Below are 21,902 nucleotides of genomic sequence, written 5' to 3'. Positions count from 1 at the left end.
ACAGGTTTAATTTTTTAAATCGTGTCTGGCAACGCAGATGGAGATTCTCAAGTCTTTAAATCTCTCATTCTCTGTCTGGATATTTGATTGATGCAGTTTAACAGAGAAGACTGTCAGCTTTTCCAAAGGCTTTCTCTACTTTTGGCATGCTGTGGTGTCCCAGTTTGTGTGACGGTTTTTGAGGCTGGGTGCATTTTTTCTTTGTCTGTTTTGGTGTGTGTCTGTGTATGTGTGTATCTGTGTGTGTGTGTTTGCATGTACAACCATGTGTCATCCCCACATTAATACAAGCAATGAGTGACAGATTAATTTATGTCTGGCTACGTGTCTGAGGAACTGGGAAGAAAGGGCCTGTCAGCGCTGCTTGTCGGGAGGGGGTAGAGATTAGAGCCAGTTGTCATTGACAACCCAGTGCAGGCTCAGCGAGATAAGGTCGAATGTAATGACTGTGGAAAAAAAAATTAATTTAAAAAACATCCTCACTCCGCCCTCGGAAGGCTTGGAGAAGAGGAGATGTTGGCAACTCGAGAGTGTGTGGGTTAATGTGTGCGATGAGGAATATTTCACAGTTCTTAGATTTCACCGAAACATTTGGACATTTCACATCTTAAGAAACAAGGAGGGTGTGAACTAATCCCACCTCCTCCCTCTGACAAAACAGAGATTAAGATATCAGAAATTCATGTAGAACAGGTTTTATTTACTGTGAGCTCAGGGAAACATGTTTTTTTCCAGCATTATTTAGTTCATTCCAACAGTCCAGTGATTGTCAGTAAACAGCCACTGAAACATGACATGATCACCCGCTGTTTGTCCACCATGGATACACTGCCAGTCAAAATGTTAACACGGTGTCCACATGTTTAATTCCTCACATGGAGCGTAACTTCTGAGTACAGCTCAATCAGTACAAATTATTTTAATGATTGGGTCCAAAAAATTTAGTTTCATGATGGTGTTTATGGTTTTGTCTGGTTTTTATGCTTTCTTTTAAGTGTAATCAGATTGTAGTGATGAAGAATCCTTCTGAAATATGATAACAGTTCTTTTTTACATATTTTTACAGCCTTTGGATTTATTAGTGAGTTCTTTTTGTGTTAAACTAGGAGCTGTATCAAAAACCTTGTTTTATGTGCTGGCAGAACTACATCTCACTTTTCAAACTTCTCACTCACACCTATTGGTGCAGAGTTTTAAAATTGTCTGTTGGCATCTCCACTTCCTGTAGTAGTGACAGTTACATCTGTTTTGGAATTATCTGTATACTACATTTGCGCATGTAGACCCTTAAAACTGGACACTGTGTTAGTTTCCCTTCCAATTTGACCACAGCCATTGTCGTTGACAAAGTTGTTGTTGGAAGTGTAACCCTTTTCTGATTTTGATTGATCAAAGAGATTAAAAAGTGAAGCTGTGTTAAAAGCAGTGCCTCAATAGTTGGGCTTTTCAGCTCAGAGCACTGCGAGTGCTACAGTTACAATCAGCTGATCTTAACCCCTAAATTCCACCGCACGCACAGCGCAGAGGAGCGCCGTGGTCCTGCTCTGATTGTCAAACCCCACTGGAAGGAGTGCGCTGTGCAGCACTGCTCCACTCAATCCGGAGGGGCAGGACTGGTCCTCGGAAAGTCACACGCTTTCGAGTGAATAGCGATATCACATGAAATCACCCATATGTCAGTTGACACCTTATCCTTTCTGCCTGTATCCTTAAAAAAAAGGATGTTTCGGATCATACAGAATGTTGAACTTCTCCACTTCTCCAAGATCAGCTTCTCTTCATCCATGGCGCTGTGTTGTGTCTGGGACGCTCCGACCGACTGTTTACCTGATGCACGTGCCTCCAGATGTGACGTATTTATAACATGTTAGGTAAATTTACGTCCGAGAGTTTGTGCATTGTGTTTTATTTGGAATCTTCCGGGTACTTCACACTGTGACTTCCTGTCAAGTGCTTTATAATCGACAGTGAATTTACGAGGTTTGGAAGCAGCAGTGCAAAAAGTAGACCTGAAGCGTATAAATGTTCATCTGTTGCTCCACTTCTGCACTTAGCATTCACCAATACACAAGATGATTGACCCCACTCTACTTCAGTGGAGATCTACTAAAAGCTGCTTCTGGGCAAGACAGTTATAGCACCACCAACAGGCCTGGCATGTTTACTACAGCGTTTTTAGTCCCTCAGCATCTCCGTGTAAACTCGTTCTAGTGTTTTCGGATGAAACCTTGCCATGTAAACGGGGCCTGAGTTAGCTCGAGGAGAGATTTGAAAGGGGTACACATAGACATCAGCACATTGAAACGACAAAGCACTCTCTTCCCAAAAAGTTTATTCTCAGTCATCTGGATGGTCTTCTTGGATCTTGTATGGAACTGAAACTAACAAGCTAAAAGCTAATACAGATGCCTCTATGTAACTTACACAAAGGGAAACAAAAGCAGGGAGACTGTTTTTTTTTCTTTAAGTTATATTTTAGTGCTTGTAAATTCTACCATTGGGTCAGTGTCAAATGAGAAGCTCAACATTCTGCTAACAGCATGTTACTGCATTTTCTACGCCAACTGGTCGTCAGGGGTTGATGGGTTGACTGTCTGAAGATTGTAGAAAAGTTAGCTAACACTATGGACAGGTTTACAGATATAAAACAAAAAGAATTTAGAGGCACCACTTTGACAACAGAGACCTACAAAACCAAAACGGACCAAAGATTTCTTGCAATGTTTAACATGGTTAACGTTTTACCTGCATTAATTATGGCACATTAGCATTCCTAAAGCACCAATATTCCATGACTCTATTCTCAGGTTTGCTGTCGTATACTTATTCTCTATAAAGCTCTGAAGGAGCATTATTTTGATCTCACATAGACGCCACACTGAGCACAAACTGTTCCTGTTACATCCTCCCACCTTAGAAGCTGTGGTGTACCTCCAATGATGACTCTGTCTAGCATCATTAAGAAAATTCTCTTTCCATTTCCGGGCCTCTGCATCCAATCTGAGTTTGAATCATGAGGGGTTTTTTTCCCAGGCTATGTAAAGCAGAGACAGATCTCAGAGTCCACACGCAAATTTAATAAGAGCTTTTAACATATTACATCGCCAGCACTCATGTTACACTTATCAGTAATATTTCAAACGAGGGGTAGATTTGGCATAATGGCAGGAAGGCTCATAAAGGCAGGCCAGTCCCCTGTGATTGTAATCTAGGAGAGAGTTCCTGTAAAATTAAACCCTGGATATGGGGGGAGAGACAAACATGCCTCTGGTTTCTTTGAAGCAGAGAATCAGCGTCCAAAAAAAGGAATAAAAGATGACAAAATGTCAGTGTGAAGCTGATGGTCTATAGACAGAAGTTACGTGCCCAGACAGCAATTACTGAGATACATTTCATACATCCAGACATTGTGTTTGATCTCACTGCTTCATTCTCTCACACAGACGATGTTTTTCCACGTGCAGGCTTTTCATTTTTTATGTGCGCATTCATCTCTGTCATCGTTTCATTTGAATTAAAAATAATGTGCTGTGAGAGATTCGTGTGTCGATTGTTTGGCAGCGCGGCTGTAATCACAGACTTGTGGTCGCTCTCAAATCTGATAATGACCATTTCAAACGGAGAACAGCAGCTCGTTCGTGGCTGCCACTGCCGCCGCCATCACCGCTGCTCCTGAAGAGGCCTGAGAAAACGACTGGTAGCCATTTTCTGTCGTTGCAGTCGTTTAAATACATATCCTAAAACCAGACATGTCGTGCATATGAAGCCCAAACCACAGCGCGCCCTTCGTGTTTCATCTGAATCACCACTTCAAACACAGGAAGCCCTCTGATCTAATTACATGTCACTACAGTTGGTACATCGGGTACTAATTTTAAACATGATGTGCTACATTTTCTGAACTGTGTGCAGCCGCAAGAGTAAGGTTTAACTTTGGCTTTCAAAGAGCTCCTTCTTCAGTAGATTAGCAACATGAAGCAGGAGTTTATTCAACAGTCGGGGAAACCCAAACAAGTGATTATAGGGAGAATCTGAGAGGTATCACAAACTTATGTCAGTCCACTTTTAAGGTATTAATACACATGTACTCTCTGGTACACCGTTGTAGCTGTGCAGCATTTATAGCTGAAATAAAATCCCTATTACATCACATTGGTGTTAAACAAAACCCTGATCTTAGCCTATCTGAAACACTTGGTTTTAGCCGCCTTCTCTGCCTTCCTACTGACTGGTCAGCTCTCTGGAGGCCTATAAGGGACAGAGCAATGGGCATAGCTTGATGTTTGAGGCCCACACCTCAAACATGTCATAACAAAGTTAGGAGATCGTTATGTGATGACCTCATCATTTCAGTAAGATCTCGTGGAGAAATTGTGTTGTTTTTAGAACAGACTGTTTTGACCAGTTTACAGACAGATTCAGGGATTTCTGCAACATATGAGTATGTAGCAGTTTGTAAACTTGCACTCGTCTAACGTGAACATCCAGCATTGTTACTTTATATCTATGATTAAAATGTAAGACAGCATGATACCCCCTCTTTAACTGATATTGTTTTTAAGCCAGGCTGTGTAATGCTTCGGAAGTTTAAGAGTATTCAGTTTTCATCATACTGAGGAGTCACATCACAGTTATTCCCTTGTGATGGGTACTGAATCAGGTACTTTTACAGGAACCGTCTCAATTCCAACTGTAGCACCAGGTCTCGATTCATGTAAAATCAATTGATACCATGTTCAAGCACATAAACCCACCCTTGTGACTGTGAGGGAGTGGAAGAGTAGGGGATTTTCCGTGCGGAAGGGGAACACAGAATTGCAAGTTTATATATTGTATAGATAAATAAATTTAATATGTTAAACTGAAAATCTTTGAGATTTTATTGTTAAACAAATAAATATTTATTGGCACATAAATAAGGATGGATACCTTTCACATGTGAAACAATACAGTACAGATGCCCGGTACCTGGCAATCAGTACCGGTACTCTACAGTACCAATTTTTGGTACTTTTTTGGCTTCGTGTGTTAAAAAATGTCAATTTTTTAAATATATATATATATATTTTTTTTTCAATTTAACATATTTGTTCTTCAATATATAACCTTGCAATGCAGTGTTCATGTCCAGTATGGAAAATCAACTACTTTTCCAGTCCCTCACAGTCACAAGGATGCATTTAGGTATGTTAACACGGTACCTGGGCTGCACGGTGGCGCAACGGTTAGCGCTGCAAGGGGCTCTCCGGTTCAATTCCCAGCTTGGCTGGTGGGCATTTCTGTGTAAAGTTTGCATGTTCTCCCTGGGTCCTCTGGCCTCCTCCCACTGTCCAAAAACATGCTCATCAGGTTAATTGGTCACTCTTAATTGTCTGTAGGTGTGAGTGTGTGCATGAATGGTTGTCTGTCTTTGTCAGCCCTGTTATTGGCTGGAGACCAGTCCAGGGTGTACCATGCCTCTCACCCAGCTGGGATAAGCTCCAGGCACCCATGACCCTGAACTGGATAAGCGGTTCAGAAAATGAATGAACATTGTACCTTTTGATTTCATGTGAATCGGTACTGGGTGCTTTTGACAAATTTCGGTCAGTACCTAATTCGGTACCCATCCCTACACATAAATGCACACAAGTAGGGAAAATTGGTACCACTGAGTACCAAAACCACTTGCCAGGTACTGGGCATTGTTACCTTATTTTTTCAAATGTCAAAGGTACCCATCCCTATTGTTCACACAGTATCAGCTCCGCCTGTTGTCTGTTGCTGATGTGTAGTTTGACCTGATGGGTTGATCTAACTCGTTGGTGCATTGAACACAGACTGTGTGATACATGGATGTTTTCTCAGTGATGTTTCATCCACTGGTTCTGGAGCAGCATCATGAGGCTCCAAACTGGTGTTGTCTAACTCACTTGTTAAGCCCAAGATAGGAAACAGCAAATAGGTTGAGTTGAGGCCATGGTGTTACTGCCGGGAAAACAGCTACAATGTAATCAAATTAGCTAAGCAGGTAATTCAGCCTGATTATGCTAACTCTTAGCCTTATATTTAGCCTAATATGATTAACACAGATAACCTACTAAGGAAATTCACCTCAGCACAGTTCTCAATGATAAAGAAACAAAGTTAACACAGTTTTTTTTTTTTTTTTGACCAGGCTGTGAATTTTTCTCATGCTTTGGAAATTTACAAATGGATTCTGGTTCAGTTTCAGTTTTTGCAGCTGGACTCAAGTGGACACTCCAGAAACTGGAGTTAGCCTTTCAGTTAGCTTTGTATTTGTATTTTTAAGAAAAAAAATGAAAGCAGCCGTGTTAAGACTGAAAATGACAAATACTAACAGTGACATCAAGAGCAAAGCCTTTTACAGCTCACCATCCACTGATGAGTTACACTGGTTGGTTTTAGTTGTCCTATCCCACAACTCCCAGCTGTGTGTCACTTTTCCCACAGTCCCACTCTATCCTATGTCCTGAGCTGTCTGAATAAATGCATAAAAACCCTAAATAAGCTTCTACTCCATATATTAGTGTTATTATTTCAAGTTTTAAACATACATACTTCTGTTTCTCGGACTGAAATAATTGTCGTAATGTGAATTTTATGGAAACTAATTTACTTTGTACACCGTCCCTGAGGTAAGATAAGACAAAGTTGTTGATATTGCTCTTTACTCATATCCCCAGGTCGACTCATTTTGTTTATATGAGCGACTAAATCAAGTGGACAGTTAATGACAGAACACCCCAGTGTGAGACTAACTTCAGCATGAACTCAAGATGAGGGTATCCCACATAAACAAGCTATCACCACAGACTTTTTATCCAAAACATGGAGGGACCATTAGAGGGGCTTCCCACTGGTGGAACTCATGGTCCTGTCAGCGTCTCTGTCTGCCAGACTCTCTGCCACCACAGCCTTTAATCTCTGTAGCTGAACCAACTGGCTGTATTTTAACAGGCCACCTGAGGCCATTTCTCCCCCTGCCCCCTGATGGTACTTCACATCTTTTGTTCCTCGCCCCATCAGAGTCTCCATGAACAGAAATGCAAAGCTAACTTTATGTTGATGTGGCTAAACATAAACTTTTCTGTCGCTGGTGCATCTGAGAGGAAAAAAAGAGGATGTGTTGTTTTGTTGACTCTGGTGTGAGAGGATTTGTTTTCTTAGGCTACTGTTCATCCCATTTCCCATGACTTCATGTTTGTATTGCTGGTCCAAGCCAGGCACCAGGCCCTCGCTCTGTCTGTGTATCCGAGGGAAGGATTAGCATCTCTGCTATGAGCTAAGTCTGTTTTCTGCTCTGTGGGCAATTCGGCCAAACTGGCAGGGGGAGACTTCGCAATGTGACTCTATTGTACATCCATTGACCTCCCTGCTAGTGGGTTAATGCTCATTAGGCAAGCTATTGGATGCAAGGGTTTGCACGAGTAAGAGGATTTTCCAGGAATATCCAGCATTGGATCAGGATTCATCCAATGTGAAGGATGAAGGCAGAGGAGGATGGCGAGGTTGATTCTCGTGTAAATATGACTTTCAGGCCTGAAGTGTGAATCTTAACAGGATGGTGTTCCATCTTAAATCGTGTTTTCCTTCTCGAGTACACACTCTGGCATCCAAACCAGGAATGAAGGGAGGACAGTATTTGGTGGAGGATGCAAAGCTGTGGGCGGCAGAGGGTTAGGAAGCTGAAGCCAGATTGTGATTTGAGTTATTACCATTATGGTCATGATTTTTATCTTCAGGTTTGAAGGATTTAGAAGTCTGACTGCAGGTCTGCCAGGAGCATTTAACAACTCAAACTGGAAGCTGAATGGCCCAAACAGCTTTTCCTAGCAGCTGACCTTCCTTCAGGCCAGCAGAGTGGCACATCCAACAGGAAGACAGAGCCTGTGGGCTGCGAGGAGGTGCACACTGCTCATAAAGGAGCGTTTTGTTTTTCCTCCCCTCACGGTAGCAGCACCCTACTGGGGAATTCATTAGGGGCTGACATCATCTCACTCGGTGCTGAGTGAAAGAAAGAATATCTTTCTGCCTCAGCTCTCCCCTCCCTCCCCTGCTTTCTCTTCTTCCCTCTTGTTCTCTCTCCCTGCCTTCCTATCAAGCCGCGCTGCGCCGCTGTCTCTCCTTTTGCGCGCCATTTACGCAAAAGGTACAGCGCTGGTGTGTGCCTCTGCAGCCGAGCTCGAAGCATTTTCGGAAGTCTAAACAGCATGAGTGTGTTTGTCTACTGAGGGAGCACAAGTAAGGTTGAATTCAAGTCCGCCAGGAAATCAGGAAGTGGGAGGACCCGAGCGCTCAGGCAGCGGCGGCGGCGACAGCGCTCAGGCAGTCAGTCGCTGGATGAATGGGAGTTTGTCTGCTGCTTGGGAGCGGATGGGGAGAGGCTCTTGTGTGCCCACGACCGGGATCCGTCAGAGAGCGCGCGGCAGACAGGCTGTGCAGCTGAACACGCAGCGACAGCGGGCTTATTCCTTGAGAATCTTTTGCTCACTGCGTGTGTGATTTCCCTCCGTCTGTGTCTCTTTGGAGGAAACTGGCAGTGCGCTTTGTTGGATCGGTTTACTCCTGCGGACGCAGCCCCTCTCTGCGCACCGACACACAAACCTTCCTGGATCCTGTTTGTTCTCTCTCACGGATATTTCCATCAGGAGAATATACACATAAAAAAACACACATTGTGCAAACTAGAGGAGGAAGGTGGATCAAGGGATTTTTCCTCCTCTTGTCACCTCAGCGCTGTTGCAGAAGCTCTCCGCTGCGAGACACATGGTTCCCTTTGTCCAAACGGCGCAGTAGCTTTGTGAACGGCTTTGGGCTTGTTTTTTCTTGGAAAGGCTTCTTCTTCTTCTTTCCTCCGCATGGCTGTCCTCACTTTGAACGGAGTAGACTTCGCCTCCTCTTGTGTGGATTATACGATTTGAGAGGCAGAATGTGAAACGAAGCCATATTTAGCAGACAGAGAAAGTAATATCCTGACTTGTTTGCCTTCCTGCTAACCTTGCCATATCAAAGGTATGCGCGCTGGCTCTGAGCCGGTCCATTTCTTATATTTCTTATATGTGCGCGTGCATTCTGGTCTGGATGCGTGTTTTTAGTGTGTGTATGTGTGTGTTTCTGTGCCCTGTCTTCTGCTGTCATTTCTCCTGCAGCTTTCATTGTTTACATTCAGCCCGTGTTGATTTGCGAATGTAGATCTCTTTCATTAAGGGCTTAATATTTCATATTTACGCATTCATGGAGTTGTTTGTTAGTGATATTTGCAGCTTTTATTTGGGTTTTATCTGCGCCCCTCTGTCAGCAGACACACGTCGAGATAAAGGCACGAGCCGCATACAACTGAGCTGTCACTGGACGCAGATTTAAAACATTCCTGTTATTTTACCCCACAGATACAACTCCACCACAAACATTTAATGCCTTTTCCTGATATTGTGTATTTTAAAATTTAGCATTGAACAAATCTGAGGTGCTGGATCCAAAAACCCAGTTATCAAGAAATCTTTTCTACAGAGAACCTGTCTGTCAGTCTGCCTCCCATGTGCATCCAACGGGTGTTGTCCTGTTTCTTCCCTCTCTGTGCATCCTGCAGATACTTTGTTAAATAATAATAATTCACCTTATTCTCATGTTTGGGAAAAGTATACATCTTTAACTCAATAATTCTACATTTTTTTATCTTTTATTTTGTAATTCAGGCTGCATGTTTTATTCTAGCAGGGTGACTCTGATGGTGCTCCGCTGGGGAAGGGGTGGTTGTTGTTTTAACGGAGCAACAGTGCCATCAAGTGGCTGCAAAATACAGAGCCCTTGTTTTGTTGCAGAGTGGTACCTGGTGCTGGTTTTGGCCGTGATGCTGGGGTTACAAAAATGACTGTGGATGTACAAGTTAGTGTGGGGTCACTGGAACCAGATTGACTTAAGTGAGGTTAAAATAAGTGACGTCAGAGGGGTTATAATCCAGAAGACAAATCCAGCACAGGCTAGAAAAAAACAAGAGCTAAGTCATGTCAAGAGAAGCAAATTTGGTAATCCAGCATGATAAATGTTTACCTAATTCCAGTAATGTCCCTTCTGACTTGTACCCAGACATACAATCTACTAGTAGGCTCTGAAATCCCAGAAGGGAAACAATACAACCCTCAGTTTTTTGTCCTCTCTGTGTGATATCTTCCTCATTACATTCTCTTCTCTTCCAGGTTTCTGATGCCAGCTCAGAAAAATTCTTCAGCACAGCTGCAGTTAAAGGTAAACACTCCTTTCTTATTCCAGCGTGCTGAAATGTAATATGATGGTGCAGGTGTATTTCCATTTCCCTGGTGTTATTACCATGGGGGGAAATTGGTTTGCATTGGCCTGGCGCAGTGTTTGTCACATTTATGCATGATGATGTAAAAATATATCACATCCATAAAGCTGAGGAAATTTAGCAAAGGTGCACGGGTGTGAAATACGAATCTCTCTGTCAGGATTGTGTCTTATGAAATCTCTTTGTACAGAGAGGGAAACGATAAAGGTCATGTTGTGTTTGTTGTTGTGTGAATGTAAAATCCAGTATGATGCACTCTCGGTGACCCTGTGTTGCAAATGTGCTGGAAGTAGCCGGAGTTGTTGTGCAGCCAGAGGCAGACTGAGGAGGAGGAGGATGCTATAATACTGCAGGAGATGAAGTCAGGACAGGAAAGGCATCTGTTTATGGCCTCAGTGTGCCAACACCACATGTGACCTCATTATCAAGTCACTAATTTGCTGTTAAAAGCAGTCCCATTTTCTGCGGCTCAGGGATAATGGAGGTGCCCTGCGTGAATGGACATTCCTCTGTAATGGGGGGAGTTTCAGCATAGAGCAGAAGAGGGGCTCAGAGACTGGGGTTGTGACCCCTTTAGGGCCGTATCAGAAAGTAAAGGCGATTGCTGATGATAGGCCCTCCCTGGCCCTGCACTTCTCCCCCGCGCAGACCTTTAAACACATTTCCCACATTCTGGCCTTTGATTCCCTCCAGGGCTTGATTTGTGGCATCCATTGGGGAGGCTCAATGGCCATGCTTGACAGGGAGGTTTCCTTTTGAACGTGCTCCTCTGTGGACTGATTTGGTTCCCTTGAAAGGATTAAGGCCCCTTTTGTGCTGCCTAAATCAACAGAGGGGCCCCCCTCTCTCCTCCTCTCTGAAAGGACCTGACTGGGGAAACAGTACACAAAATACGCTTTCCCTCCCTGCTGCATGATAGTCCACTCTCCCCGTCTTTCCCTCTCTTTCTCTTGGCCTCTATCCCCATTTAAATACCACTTCTTTTCTTTCCTTTAACCACCTCTGTCCCCCTCCTCCTCTCTGCCATATGCTAATGCCACCAGAGCTGCAAAGAGCGAGTAAAAGAATCCAGGTGCAGCGAGAGCGGGAGAGCCAGGACCTCTGGTATTTTTATGGAGGGCGGCGTTGAGATTAAAAGAGTCGGGTGGGTTTTTGTTGGAGGAGATTACCATCAGCGCAGTACAACTGAACCTCTGTGGGGAAACTGCTCCAGTGAAAATAGCGGGAGAAGCCGTTTGTGTGGCGATGAGTGTCAATATTTGCAGAGAGGCAGGTGCATAAAGACTCAATTTGTTTGACCGTTTGTGTGCTGTCTTGTTGGTTTAAATAAAACACTAATTTATGAGTCAGCATCAGGCTGAGGAGGTAGTCGGAACAGCCTCCAAACAAAGCTGCTACAGAGGGCGGCTTGTTTTATTGAGTTCTGTAATGAAGGAATACTTATGGCTACTTTTAACTGAGGTGAAAAATGAACTGGAGTCAGCAGAGTTACTTCCACAAATCAATCTATAGACTGTGGGGAAAAACGCTCCGCTCTGTCCCCAGAGAAAGGTTAGTTGAACGGGCATTTCTCTGGAATTGAAGTGAGGGTTAAGAGAGTCTAGCCTTTTTTCATTTTTGTCCTCTCTGAAAAAGCATTTATCTCACTAATTCACAGATGAAAATGAATAAAAAAAGCTTACATTGGCTGGTTCATTCAGGCCCAACATGGTGCAGGAGGATGCTGCAGGGCCAGAGCTCTCCATCCTGGCGACTCCCACGTAAAATAACTCCATCGGTATGATGTTCAGGATAAGTTGATTAAAGTTGTCTCTTTTAGATAAGGATGTATTTTATTCTGCGTGAATGTGCCTAAAGCTTATTTAAATCTCGTTGCTTCTTCTCATTAATGGCTTTAAGTAAGGTAAATCACAAGTACGCCGTGAATCAACAGAGCGTGCAGGAGGTCATTGAAATTCAGCTGATGTGCAGCTTTGTTAATGACAGACTGTAGTTTTTTTTTTTCCTCAGCAGCAAGGCTGAAAAAATCAGCCCAGGGCAACGTCAGGTCTCTTTGAAGACCGAGTCCTGGTCCCTCATCTTTTAATCTCACAGCCTTCTCACCTACTCAATAATTACACTGTATATTTCATGTTCACGCAAAAGCCTCGCTGTTTTTCTCTTTCGCTCTGCGCCTGAGGCCTTACACTGCGTTCTGAAAAGAAAATCCCACTGATGAGAATGAGGCTTTTGTGTTTTCAGACGTTGATTTGTTTTCTTTCTTTCTTTGTGTCAGCGTCACCTCGGGGCCGTCGGTGTCAACTGTGCACCGTCGTCTAATTCAGAGCTTAAAGTCGCCGACACTCCCTGCTTGCTTTGTTGTTTTTCTCCCCCTCCCTCCTGCTCACTCTGGGCTCACTTCACCCTAGCATTGGATTTCATTAACTAAGAGTCATTAAATGTTAGCTCTAATTACCGAATTGTCGATGTGCCTGCAGGTGTCAGCAAGCTAACCTGATCTATTTGCTGTGAAAGAGAAAACACAGATTTTAAAAGATGCTCTGCAGTCTGTCTGCAACCCGAATAAACAGCTTTCTCAGTGTAAGCTGCTTGTAAGATGCCGTGGGTGGAAATCGGTAACCAAGCCTTATTAAGTCTGTGACTGCTGTCCAGGGAGCAGATTGAAGTGCCGGGCTGCACAGATACTGATGATGACAAACCGGCACAGAGTGTCAGCACAAAGGCCTGCAGACAGATCTATCAAATGATTAAAGCCGTGTCCCAGGGCGGTAATATCTTGTCACCCAGTTACATTCCTGTCCTTTATGATATTGTCAATCCTCAAGCCGTCACTGAGGCTCAGGCAGCTCACAGGAGAGCAGAGACTGAGCTCAATGAGCATTGTTTGTGGAGCAAAGTCCCTGCAGTAAGATTAAGATAATGCTGGGTGACATTTGAACAGCTCTGCAGTGCTATTTATCAAGAGTGAGCTGGGAAATTTGATCATCAGCTGTGCAGCTGTTGAGTTTGTTTCGTGCCTCGAAAGATAGGATCTGTTCAAGAAAGAAAAAATGGTTTAAACAAAAAGTCTCTACAATGAGGACACAAGAACAAGTAACGCCTGAATAATTCTAATAACACTCAGAAATTTACTCTTGATCAACTCAACTCAACATATGGTACCAATACAGTATAATACAAAACAGTATAATGTCGAATTGTATCGTAGAATATTGTATCACTTCCTATTTTATCGTAACGTATCACTTGCATCATATATCGTATCCTGGTGCACCGTATAATTTCACATCCTTTTGTAACTTATCGGAATCATAATGTATGGAAATGTATCCCAAAGTATCAAACATATTGTGTGTTGTATTGTGGCACATTGTTTCAGCTCAGATTGCATCACTTTGCATCATATCGAACATATTGTATCTTGTTGCAACATAACCAGTGAATTATAAATTGTATAATTTCATATCATACTGTAATGCATCATAACTTAAAATGTATTTTTATGTATCGTACTAAAGCAACGCATCATATCGTAAGGTAACATAACGTATAATAAAATGTCGTATCTTGACGTATCTTAACGTATCGTAACATATCGTAATGTAACGTAATGTATTGTAAGATTTTGTAATGTATAGTAGCATAACGTAACATAACGTAACATAGCATAACATATCGTAACGTATCGTAATGTATTGTAACATATCGTAATGTATTGAAATTTAGCTTAACATATCCAGAGTATCATTATTCTGTAGTTTCATATCATATTGTAATGCATAGTAACTTAATGTAACATAATGTATCGTCATGTATCGTCATGTATCGTAACGTATCATAAAGCGACGCATGGTATCGTAAGGCAATATAATGTATTGTAAAACAACATATCGTAACATATCGTAACATATCGTAACATATCGTAACATATCGTGACATATCCTAATGTATCGCAAAGTATCATAATGCATTGTAACATATCGTAATTTAGCGTAACATTAGCAAAACATATCCAGAGTATCATAAACCATATAGTTTTGTATCATATTGTAATGCATCATAACTAATTGTAACATATCGTAATGTCATGTATCGTAATGTAATGTAACATATTATAACACAACAAATCATGTCGTGAGGTAACATCCCATATTATAACGTAGAGTAATGTAGAGTAACATATTGTAACGTATCTAGCATATCATATACCGTAGAGTGTTGCATTGTATTGTGTAATTTGCCATTGTATCGTAATGTGTTGTATCATATGGAATCGTACCATACTGCACCATAGTGCATCGTACCACACCACAGCTCATCACTTTGCACAGCACATCAACTGCACTGCATTGTGTTTAACCATATTGAAACATATTATATTCAATCAAATTGTATCATAACTAATGGCTCTGCACTGTAATGCACCGCATTGCCCCACTTTGAATAGCTTTGCAGCACACCACACTGAGCAACAGCCCATATTGCATCATAATGCCCGGCATTTACTGTACTATGTTGTATCTCCTAAAATCACGTTGACATGTTTGGAACAAAATCGTATCATATTGTGTCCCACCAAATCACACATAGTATATCATATGCTGCGTATCCTATTCCAATGTAGCTTCACCAGTTATGTCTTATTATATTGTATTGTATAATGTTGTTCTGTATCATACTCTGTTATTGTTCCCCAACAGCTCTACTTAAATCCAGTTTTACCTTTCAAACACAGCAATTCAAGAAAAGTTCAAGGAGTGAAACTTATCTCAGACTGTGTTCAGTTTTTGATCCCCATGAATTGTCTTCAACCTGCCTGCACATTATCATGTCTGCTTTTTAAAAACGTTTTCAGCTGGATATGACTTGATAGATTTTTCACTTTAGGAGCACTTGAGATTTCTAGTAAGAGTTCGTTTGGTAAGAGTATCGGAGAAACAAGTCCCTGATGAGACATCTCCTGCAGCTGTGTCTGCGATGTGAGACCGACCTCGGTGCGGGGGTGAATTGAAGTGCACAGTGTAGTGATTCTCAGTTTCCCCTCCCTCTGCACAGCACTGATTCCACCATGCTTTACTGGAGTTAATGTGAAAATGAAGCGGTGCTACAGCGAGACCCGGGGCTGACGCCGGCATGAAGAGCGCTGCTGGTGAAGTGTGTCGGGCTTGAGTGCGTCTGTCACCGGGGGAGAGAATAATGTGCGATGTGGAAGGTGTAATTTTCAGCGCTGATGGCATTGTTTAAAAAAATAGCGGAAAGAGAAAAGCGGAGGTGAACTTTTGTGGCAGATATCAGAGCTGAAGAGCTCCCTGGATTGTCATCGAGAGCTCTGCTGGCAGCGAAATTGCCTGTGAGTGTATTACTGGTGTGTGGGAGGGAGCCGAGGGCTTGTTTTTCTCTCTCGGCTTCATTCTCTGAGAGCTGGACCGCTGATAGATAGAGCTGTGTGTACTTCCAGGCCGTGGGCCGCCACCTGCTGTAATCTCAAGTGATATAGAGAGCAACAATCACGCCACAAATCACCCAGGCAGCTCCCTAACTCATTCAGCCGACTGGAAAGAGGAGGTTGGCCTTTCACAGCAGCAGCAGTGTTGGTTTACTGCCTCAGGCTGCCTGTGCTGCCCTCACGCTGACCTCTGCCGTCTGTGTGGGTTTGTGTGTCAAGAAATGAGGGCTGCCTGTGGAACTTGACCTGATGCTCAGTGGAAAGATGACCTGACTACTGTTGGCCTTTGGTTCGTGCTGAACGGCTGCAGTCAAGGACGGTCTTTTTCCCAACCAGGGGCCAGGAGGTCACAGAGAGGTCTCTGACCCTCCCTCTGGAGACATCACTCCTGAAAATGGGCTGAGTTGTTGTTCTGGCTCATCCGCAAGCCTAATTCAAATCAAGCTGCTCTTTTGATGTTTAATAACCCCGCATGTTTGGAGTAATAAATCGGGGATCTAAAGGTTTTCATTCATCAGTGAATCAGGCTTAAGGCAGTTTCTTTGCTTCTGTTTGTAACCTGTCCCCTGCTAGGAGCATTTAATGCATCTCTATGGGGGGAAAGGAAGCTCAATATCCTGTACTCCTCTCCCCTCCACCCCTAAAACCCTTCCTCTCTTTGCCTCCAACTCCAGAAAGAGAGGCAGTATTTCATGAACATGAAAGGGGCCGCTCCAGCCATGCCTCATGTGCTGACACAGCCAAACAAAGGTTAACAAATCAAGGATTGCACTGGCTGATTTACTGCCCCACTGCTGCAAACAATGGCCCACCCCCCTCCATGTCTGCAGCTCACATTTAAAGAGTCTGTCTGTAGGCGGAGAAATATGGCAACATTTGCAAATGTGCATATTTCAAAATCACATTTAAGATGCTTTATTGATCACATCTCATTAGACTTGGTCGAAGCAGTACGAGATTACTCATCCAGACCTCTGAGCGGGGCATTAAATGGATCGCGCTGTAGCCGCATGAGTAAGATTTGCACTTTTAATGTTTTCTAAAAGGCTTTCTGTCAAGATAAAGAGCACATCTTTGATGTATAATGTGCATCAAAACATCATAAACAATCCATTATCTCTACAGAGACTGAAAAGACTTTTAAACTGTGTTTTCTAGGTGGGAACTTTCTCCAGGAAAATGGCTCTCAAGGATGTAATCAGTGTGTGTTTATGGCTGTAGTCACGGCGTAAAGAAAGTCCCAGGGACCTCTAATTGGCTGACAAAAAGTTGAAGGACTTTTTTGTTCTTTTTAAAAGTACAGGAACTTTTTTGTTTTGGATATAAACAAGAAGACTCTTTTCTTGTTTTCCTGATTTCCCTGTCTTGTTACACAATGCCCCACAAGAACCTTTAAGAACCCAGTGATAGGTGTTTCCCGGATCCAGGTTTTCTTTGTTCTTTATGTTAAAATGTTGCTTTAGTATAAAGGGCCGTTAACACGACAACAGTTTTAAGGTGAAACGCAAAGGTTTTGTTGCGTTTCCGCCTCGCGCTTGATGCAGAAACGACGTTTTAGCTGACCCAAGGGGTCGTTTACACAACAAAGGTTTTAGGGTGAAACACAAAAGTTTTGCTGCGTTTCGGCCTTGTGTTTACACGGAAACGGTGTTTAAGCTGACCTAAAGCCACGTTTACACGGAGACTTCCGCAAAGATTCTTCCTTTGCGTTTCCAAAGGCCACCTGTGTTTACATGAGGACGGCGTGAAAACGATCCACGTTCATACAACCCCAAGAGGACAAGTCACAACGATGTAGTGGCTATGCCAGGCCAGTAGTTGGCGATGTGGGTAAATGTGTGTACATATGCTACTCAGAAATCAGCCATCATTGTTGTGGTTGTTCCTTTTTTTCTGCCGTTTTATTGTGTGAGACAGTTAGCAATCCAACCTTGAGGCGCATTAGCGCCACCAACCGGACCAGAATGGCTGGAAGTTGTGGCTGCGCGCAACCTTCACCTAATACTGCGAGTGTGCACGCGGGGACGTCAGTGTTTCACCTTGAAACGCTCTGCTCTGTGTTTACACAAGGCTGGATGGAGGAGCGTTTTGAAAACTCTCCACTCTAGAGAGCGTTTTCAAAGGTTTCCTTTGGACAAAACGCAACGCGGTGTCATCTTAATGCAAGGCCAAAACACAACAAAATATCAGATTTGACCGCTGTTGGCATCCTGTAAACGCGGCCTAAAATGCAAACTTTTGAAAACGGCCTCCAGAGTGGAATTTTTCTGAAACATTGCTGACAATGTTGCCGTGTAAACAGTAAGCCGTTGTTTTCAGTGGAAACACTGACTTCACGCTCGGCTTTGCTTGAGCACATCCAACAGGATGACAGTGCCGTTGTTACGATCGTCGCGAACTACCATGTTGCGCTTGTGCAGCTCAATCTGCTGAATGTCTTCCAACAAAATGTGCATCTGTTGCTCCACTTCTGCAGTTTGTATTCACCAATACACCAGATGATCAGCTCAACTCTACTTCGGTGGAGATCTCCCAAAAGCTGCTTCTGGACAAGACAGTTATAGCACCGCCTACAGGGCTGTCATGCTAACTACAGCATTTTCAGTCCCCCAGCGTTTCAGTGTAAATGCAGTTGTTTTTTTTTCACTGCGTTTTCATTGAGTTGTAGCATTTCTGGAGGAATCAATTTTCTGTAAACAGGACCTAAAATAACTCCTCTGACTGAAATAAGGAAATGTTAAAGCTGGTACAGCAGAAATAGACTCCTGTGCATCTTAATGGACTTCTCTTAAATCAGAGTTCATGTCTGTTTTTCTTCCTCACTCACCTGTTACATTCACAGTACCTGCAGTCAGGACTAATTAAGGAGCTCTTGGCAGATAACTAACCTGGGTAAACACTGGCTGTGAGTCCAGATCTACCTGCTGCCCACTTGGTTGGAGTTTGTTGATGAAGGATCAGATTTGAGGAGAAGTTTCTGAATGGCTCTGTTGGTGCACACACACAGCAGTGTGGGCTGCTCTCCTTCCATCCCCTCCAGCCACACAAAGAGGTCATTCAGAGTTTGTTCCCCTCAGTCCAGAGGTTAGAGACTAAGTAAATCCATCCATCTTAATGCACTTATTTCAGCACCAGGAGAGCAGCAGGGAGACTGACTGAGTAAACACTCCTGTATCCGACATGCCATGCTAAAACCCAGAGAGCCTGGAACACATCAGGACAAAATTAAAGGTCTACATCTCAAAGACAAACATTGAAATGGGCTGAACTCCAGAGATCAAAGTCAAAGGCCTTTAGTTTCCTCTTCTACCCCCCGTGTGTATGTGCCAGACTGAGAAATGTGGCAGTTTAGCAGCCAGGCAAAAGTCTGAAGAGTGAGCGGGTGTACATACGTGTGTGTGTGTGTGTGTGTGATGTCTGAGGTAACGCTCTGTGACATGTTTTCTGTTAGTTTAGGTAAAGTAGAAAGGTTTATGCAAGCATACAGAAACATTAGACTGTGTTACAAAGACAATATTGAGAAGTTTGATGAAAAAGTTTTTTGTTCCTTTGCTAATGGAAAAAGCCTGCTTCTTTCACTTTAACTCCTTTTGAAAGATTTTATTGTTTAAATGTTGGAAAGTGAAGAGCTGTGATGATACGACACAGCTCAGGCTGTAACTAATGATAAATGAAGCTACTGATCATTTACAAACATTGGTCTTTTCTTTTTTAGTCATTAAATGGGAAACAGATATTAGATTCCAAGAACCCAAAGAGATGGATCTGATATGTGTTTTCCACAGCACATTCCAAGACATGAAGTAGCAAATGCTCACGGTTAGGAAGGCTTACGTGTTTTAACTTAAGCTCTGCTGTTACGACACCACAGATACACTCAGTGCAGCGTCCAACCTCAAGTCTGAGTCAAGGATTGAGTTCTTGATGTTCTAGTTTTGCAGCTTTACTCCAAACTGCTGACTGTCTGAACCTGTCTGAGAGTGTGGGACCTCTGGGATGTGAACGTTTCATTCAGCAACATTAGGTCCTGACTGATGTCTGGAGATTCTGCTCTTTTGTGCACTGCACCTCTCTCAACAGGAAGATGCTCAATGATGTAGAGTAAACTCGAAATACTTGCAGCATTCCTGTTTTTAATCAGAATACCAGCTCACTTTAGTGACTTTTGATCCAGCAAGCTTGCTAAAAGTACCAGTTAGCTGTCAAATAGGCCGACTTAACAGATTCCTCTCAATACTTTTTTTCATGTTGCATGTTTTTTCATGCTTTTATATTTCAGAAAAATCTAAAAAAGCAAAGCACAACACTTTTGGTGTCTCTTTTGTATCTGGACACGATGACACAAGAACGCACATGCAGGTTAACACATTTGCACACCAGACGCATATTTTTTGTGGAATATTTCGCACAAGCCTACTGTTTTTCAATGCAAGCTTTCACACCAGCAATGTTCTTTCACTGAGCAAAATTGCAGCTTTTAGTTCTCCAGATCAAGGTAGATTTTTCCAAAGTTTCGCTTGCGCGGAGTACACAGCAGACCAATCAAAACATTTGTTGTTGACAAGTCACTTACCAAAATATTCAACGTTGATTGTGTTCGTGTCCCAGCACCGAGTTCTATACAGCAAAAGACATAAAAACTACAAAGACACCGTTTGGAGGAGAATAGCTGCGGGGATTGAATGTGACACCTAATTTTTTGCAATTTTGTGCCATTTATTCACATTGCTGTTGGTGTGCAAAAGCCTTTACACACATGTCAGCCTTTGCACTTACAGGGCCTTAAAAATCTAACATGAGCAATTATACAGTTGTTCCCAAAGTGGGGGTCCAGACCTCTTTGAGGGTTTACAAATCCTGATAGGAGGGTCCCAAAATGTCTTTCAAATCAAAGGTATTCACACCATATTTAATCCATCACTGTAAAAATATGAACAAAAATAGGTGTTTAATTCTATATAAAACCATGCAAACAGGAAGTAACTGATCTGTGTTTCACATTTCTTTGTTGCCACAAGACCCCTGAGGTGACTAAGCCTGGGTAACTTAATCTAAGTCCTTATTTTGGTTGTTTTTGTTGATTGGTCTGTCGGTGTGTTCCCATGGCAGCGGTTCACTGGTCTCCAGCGCTGCTTGTTTTTGAGATGTTTTTATCAGAGAGTTAGATCTTGGGCCCTATATCTTGTTAAAGCTGGGTAATAATGAAGTCCTGTTATATTGTTGTAATTAAAATAGTCAGCGATTTGTTTCCCTCCTTTGAATTATTGATGAACAGATGAATCATTTAAGCTCTATAAATAACCAGAGTCCTTTCAAAGCGAACATCGTCCTTTGTCGGGCGTCTCATTGTCCTTTGTGTTGGACATATGTTGAGGATAGAGACGCTGCAGATGGATGGAGGCTGATGGGTGTGGATGGGATGGAGGTGTTGAAAGCACCAGTCCCCCCTTCCCCAGAGAGCTTCCTCCCCCATCACCATCACCATCACCATCACCAGTAAGCACTGATCCAATGTGACATCAGCCACTCTCCTGCCAACTGCGCAGCATTAACAGGGTCAAAGCAACACACACAAACACACACACACACAGCACTTACCAGGACCCAGCCATTCCCAGTGCACTGTTGGTGTGTTCAGGCCAATTATGCCTGTGTCAGTCTCTGGTCCCTGCGGCAGAGGTGACATTGCCAGAGAGGGGGAGAGCACGGCCGCCTTAATGAGGCCTCATGGTAGCTTAGAGGTGTGTGTGCATACGAGTGTGTGAGCCAATGTGTGCATGCATAACAGCAGGAGATCTGGTGTGGAGTGATCCTCTGTTCTATCTCAAATCACAGTGTGTGTGTGTGTGTGTGTGTGTGTGTGTGTGTGTGTGTGTGTGTGTGAGAGAGAGTTTATCTTCTCAAGGTCTTCCCCCTGCAGCCATTTCCAAATTCAATGACTTCAGGAAAACCTCTGCAGCCTCGTAATTTCCCCATGCAATAAGCAGATCTCAGTCCTGCTGAATAACTTGAGGGCCGTGTGTCCCAGAATTGCAGACTTGCAGCTGTGCGGACGTGGACTAAAAGGGAAGATGGGATTAACACAGTGGATAAGATGTTACTGTTCGCTGGTGAATGCTCCAGCCCAGCGGTGCTGGTGTTGCTTTA

General features: G+C 43.1%; 1 protein-coding gene across 9 annotated transcripts in view; it reads left to right on the top strand.

Moving 5' to 3' along the window:
• The window catches only part of auts2a (activator of transcription and developmental regulator AUTS2 a), a 607,281-nt gene that overhangs the window by 542,955 nt on the left and 42,424 nt on the right, over positions 1 to 21,902 (top strand). For all 9 annotated transcript variants that reach the window (XM_074671763.1, XM_074671761.1, XM_074671762.1 and 6 more), the window contains one exon: positions 10,200 to 10,248. In XM_074671763.1, the coding sequence (XP_074527864.1) occupies positions 10,200 to 10,248 (49 nt within the window). The remainder of the gene's footprint in view (positions 1 to 10,199; positions 10,249 to 21,902) is intronic.

Source organism: Halichoeres trimaculatus, unplaced genomic scaffold (assembly GCF_033239565.1).
Source record: "Halichoeres trimaculatus isolate MK-OKI-2021-1 unplaced genomic scaffold, fHalTri1.1 fHalTri1_scaffold_6, whole genome shotgun sequence".
NCBI lineage: Eukaryota > Metazoa > Chordata > Actinopteri > Labriformes > Labridae > Halichoeres > Halichoeres trimaculatus.
The sequence above is the reverse complement of the archived record's forward strand: the minus strand, read 5'-3'. Positions and strand labels throughout refer to the sequence as shown.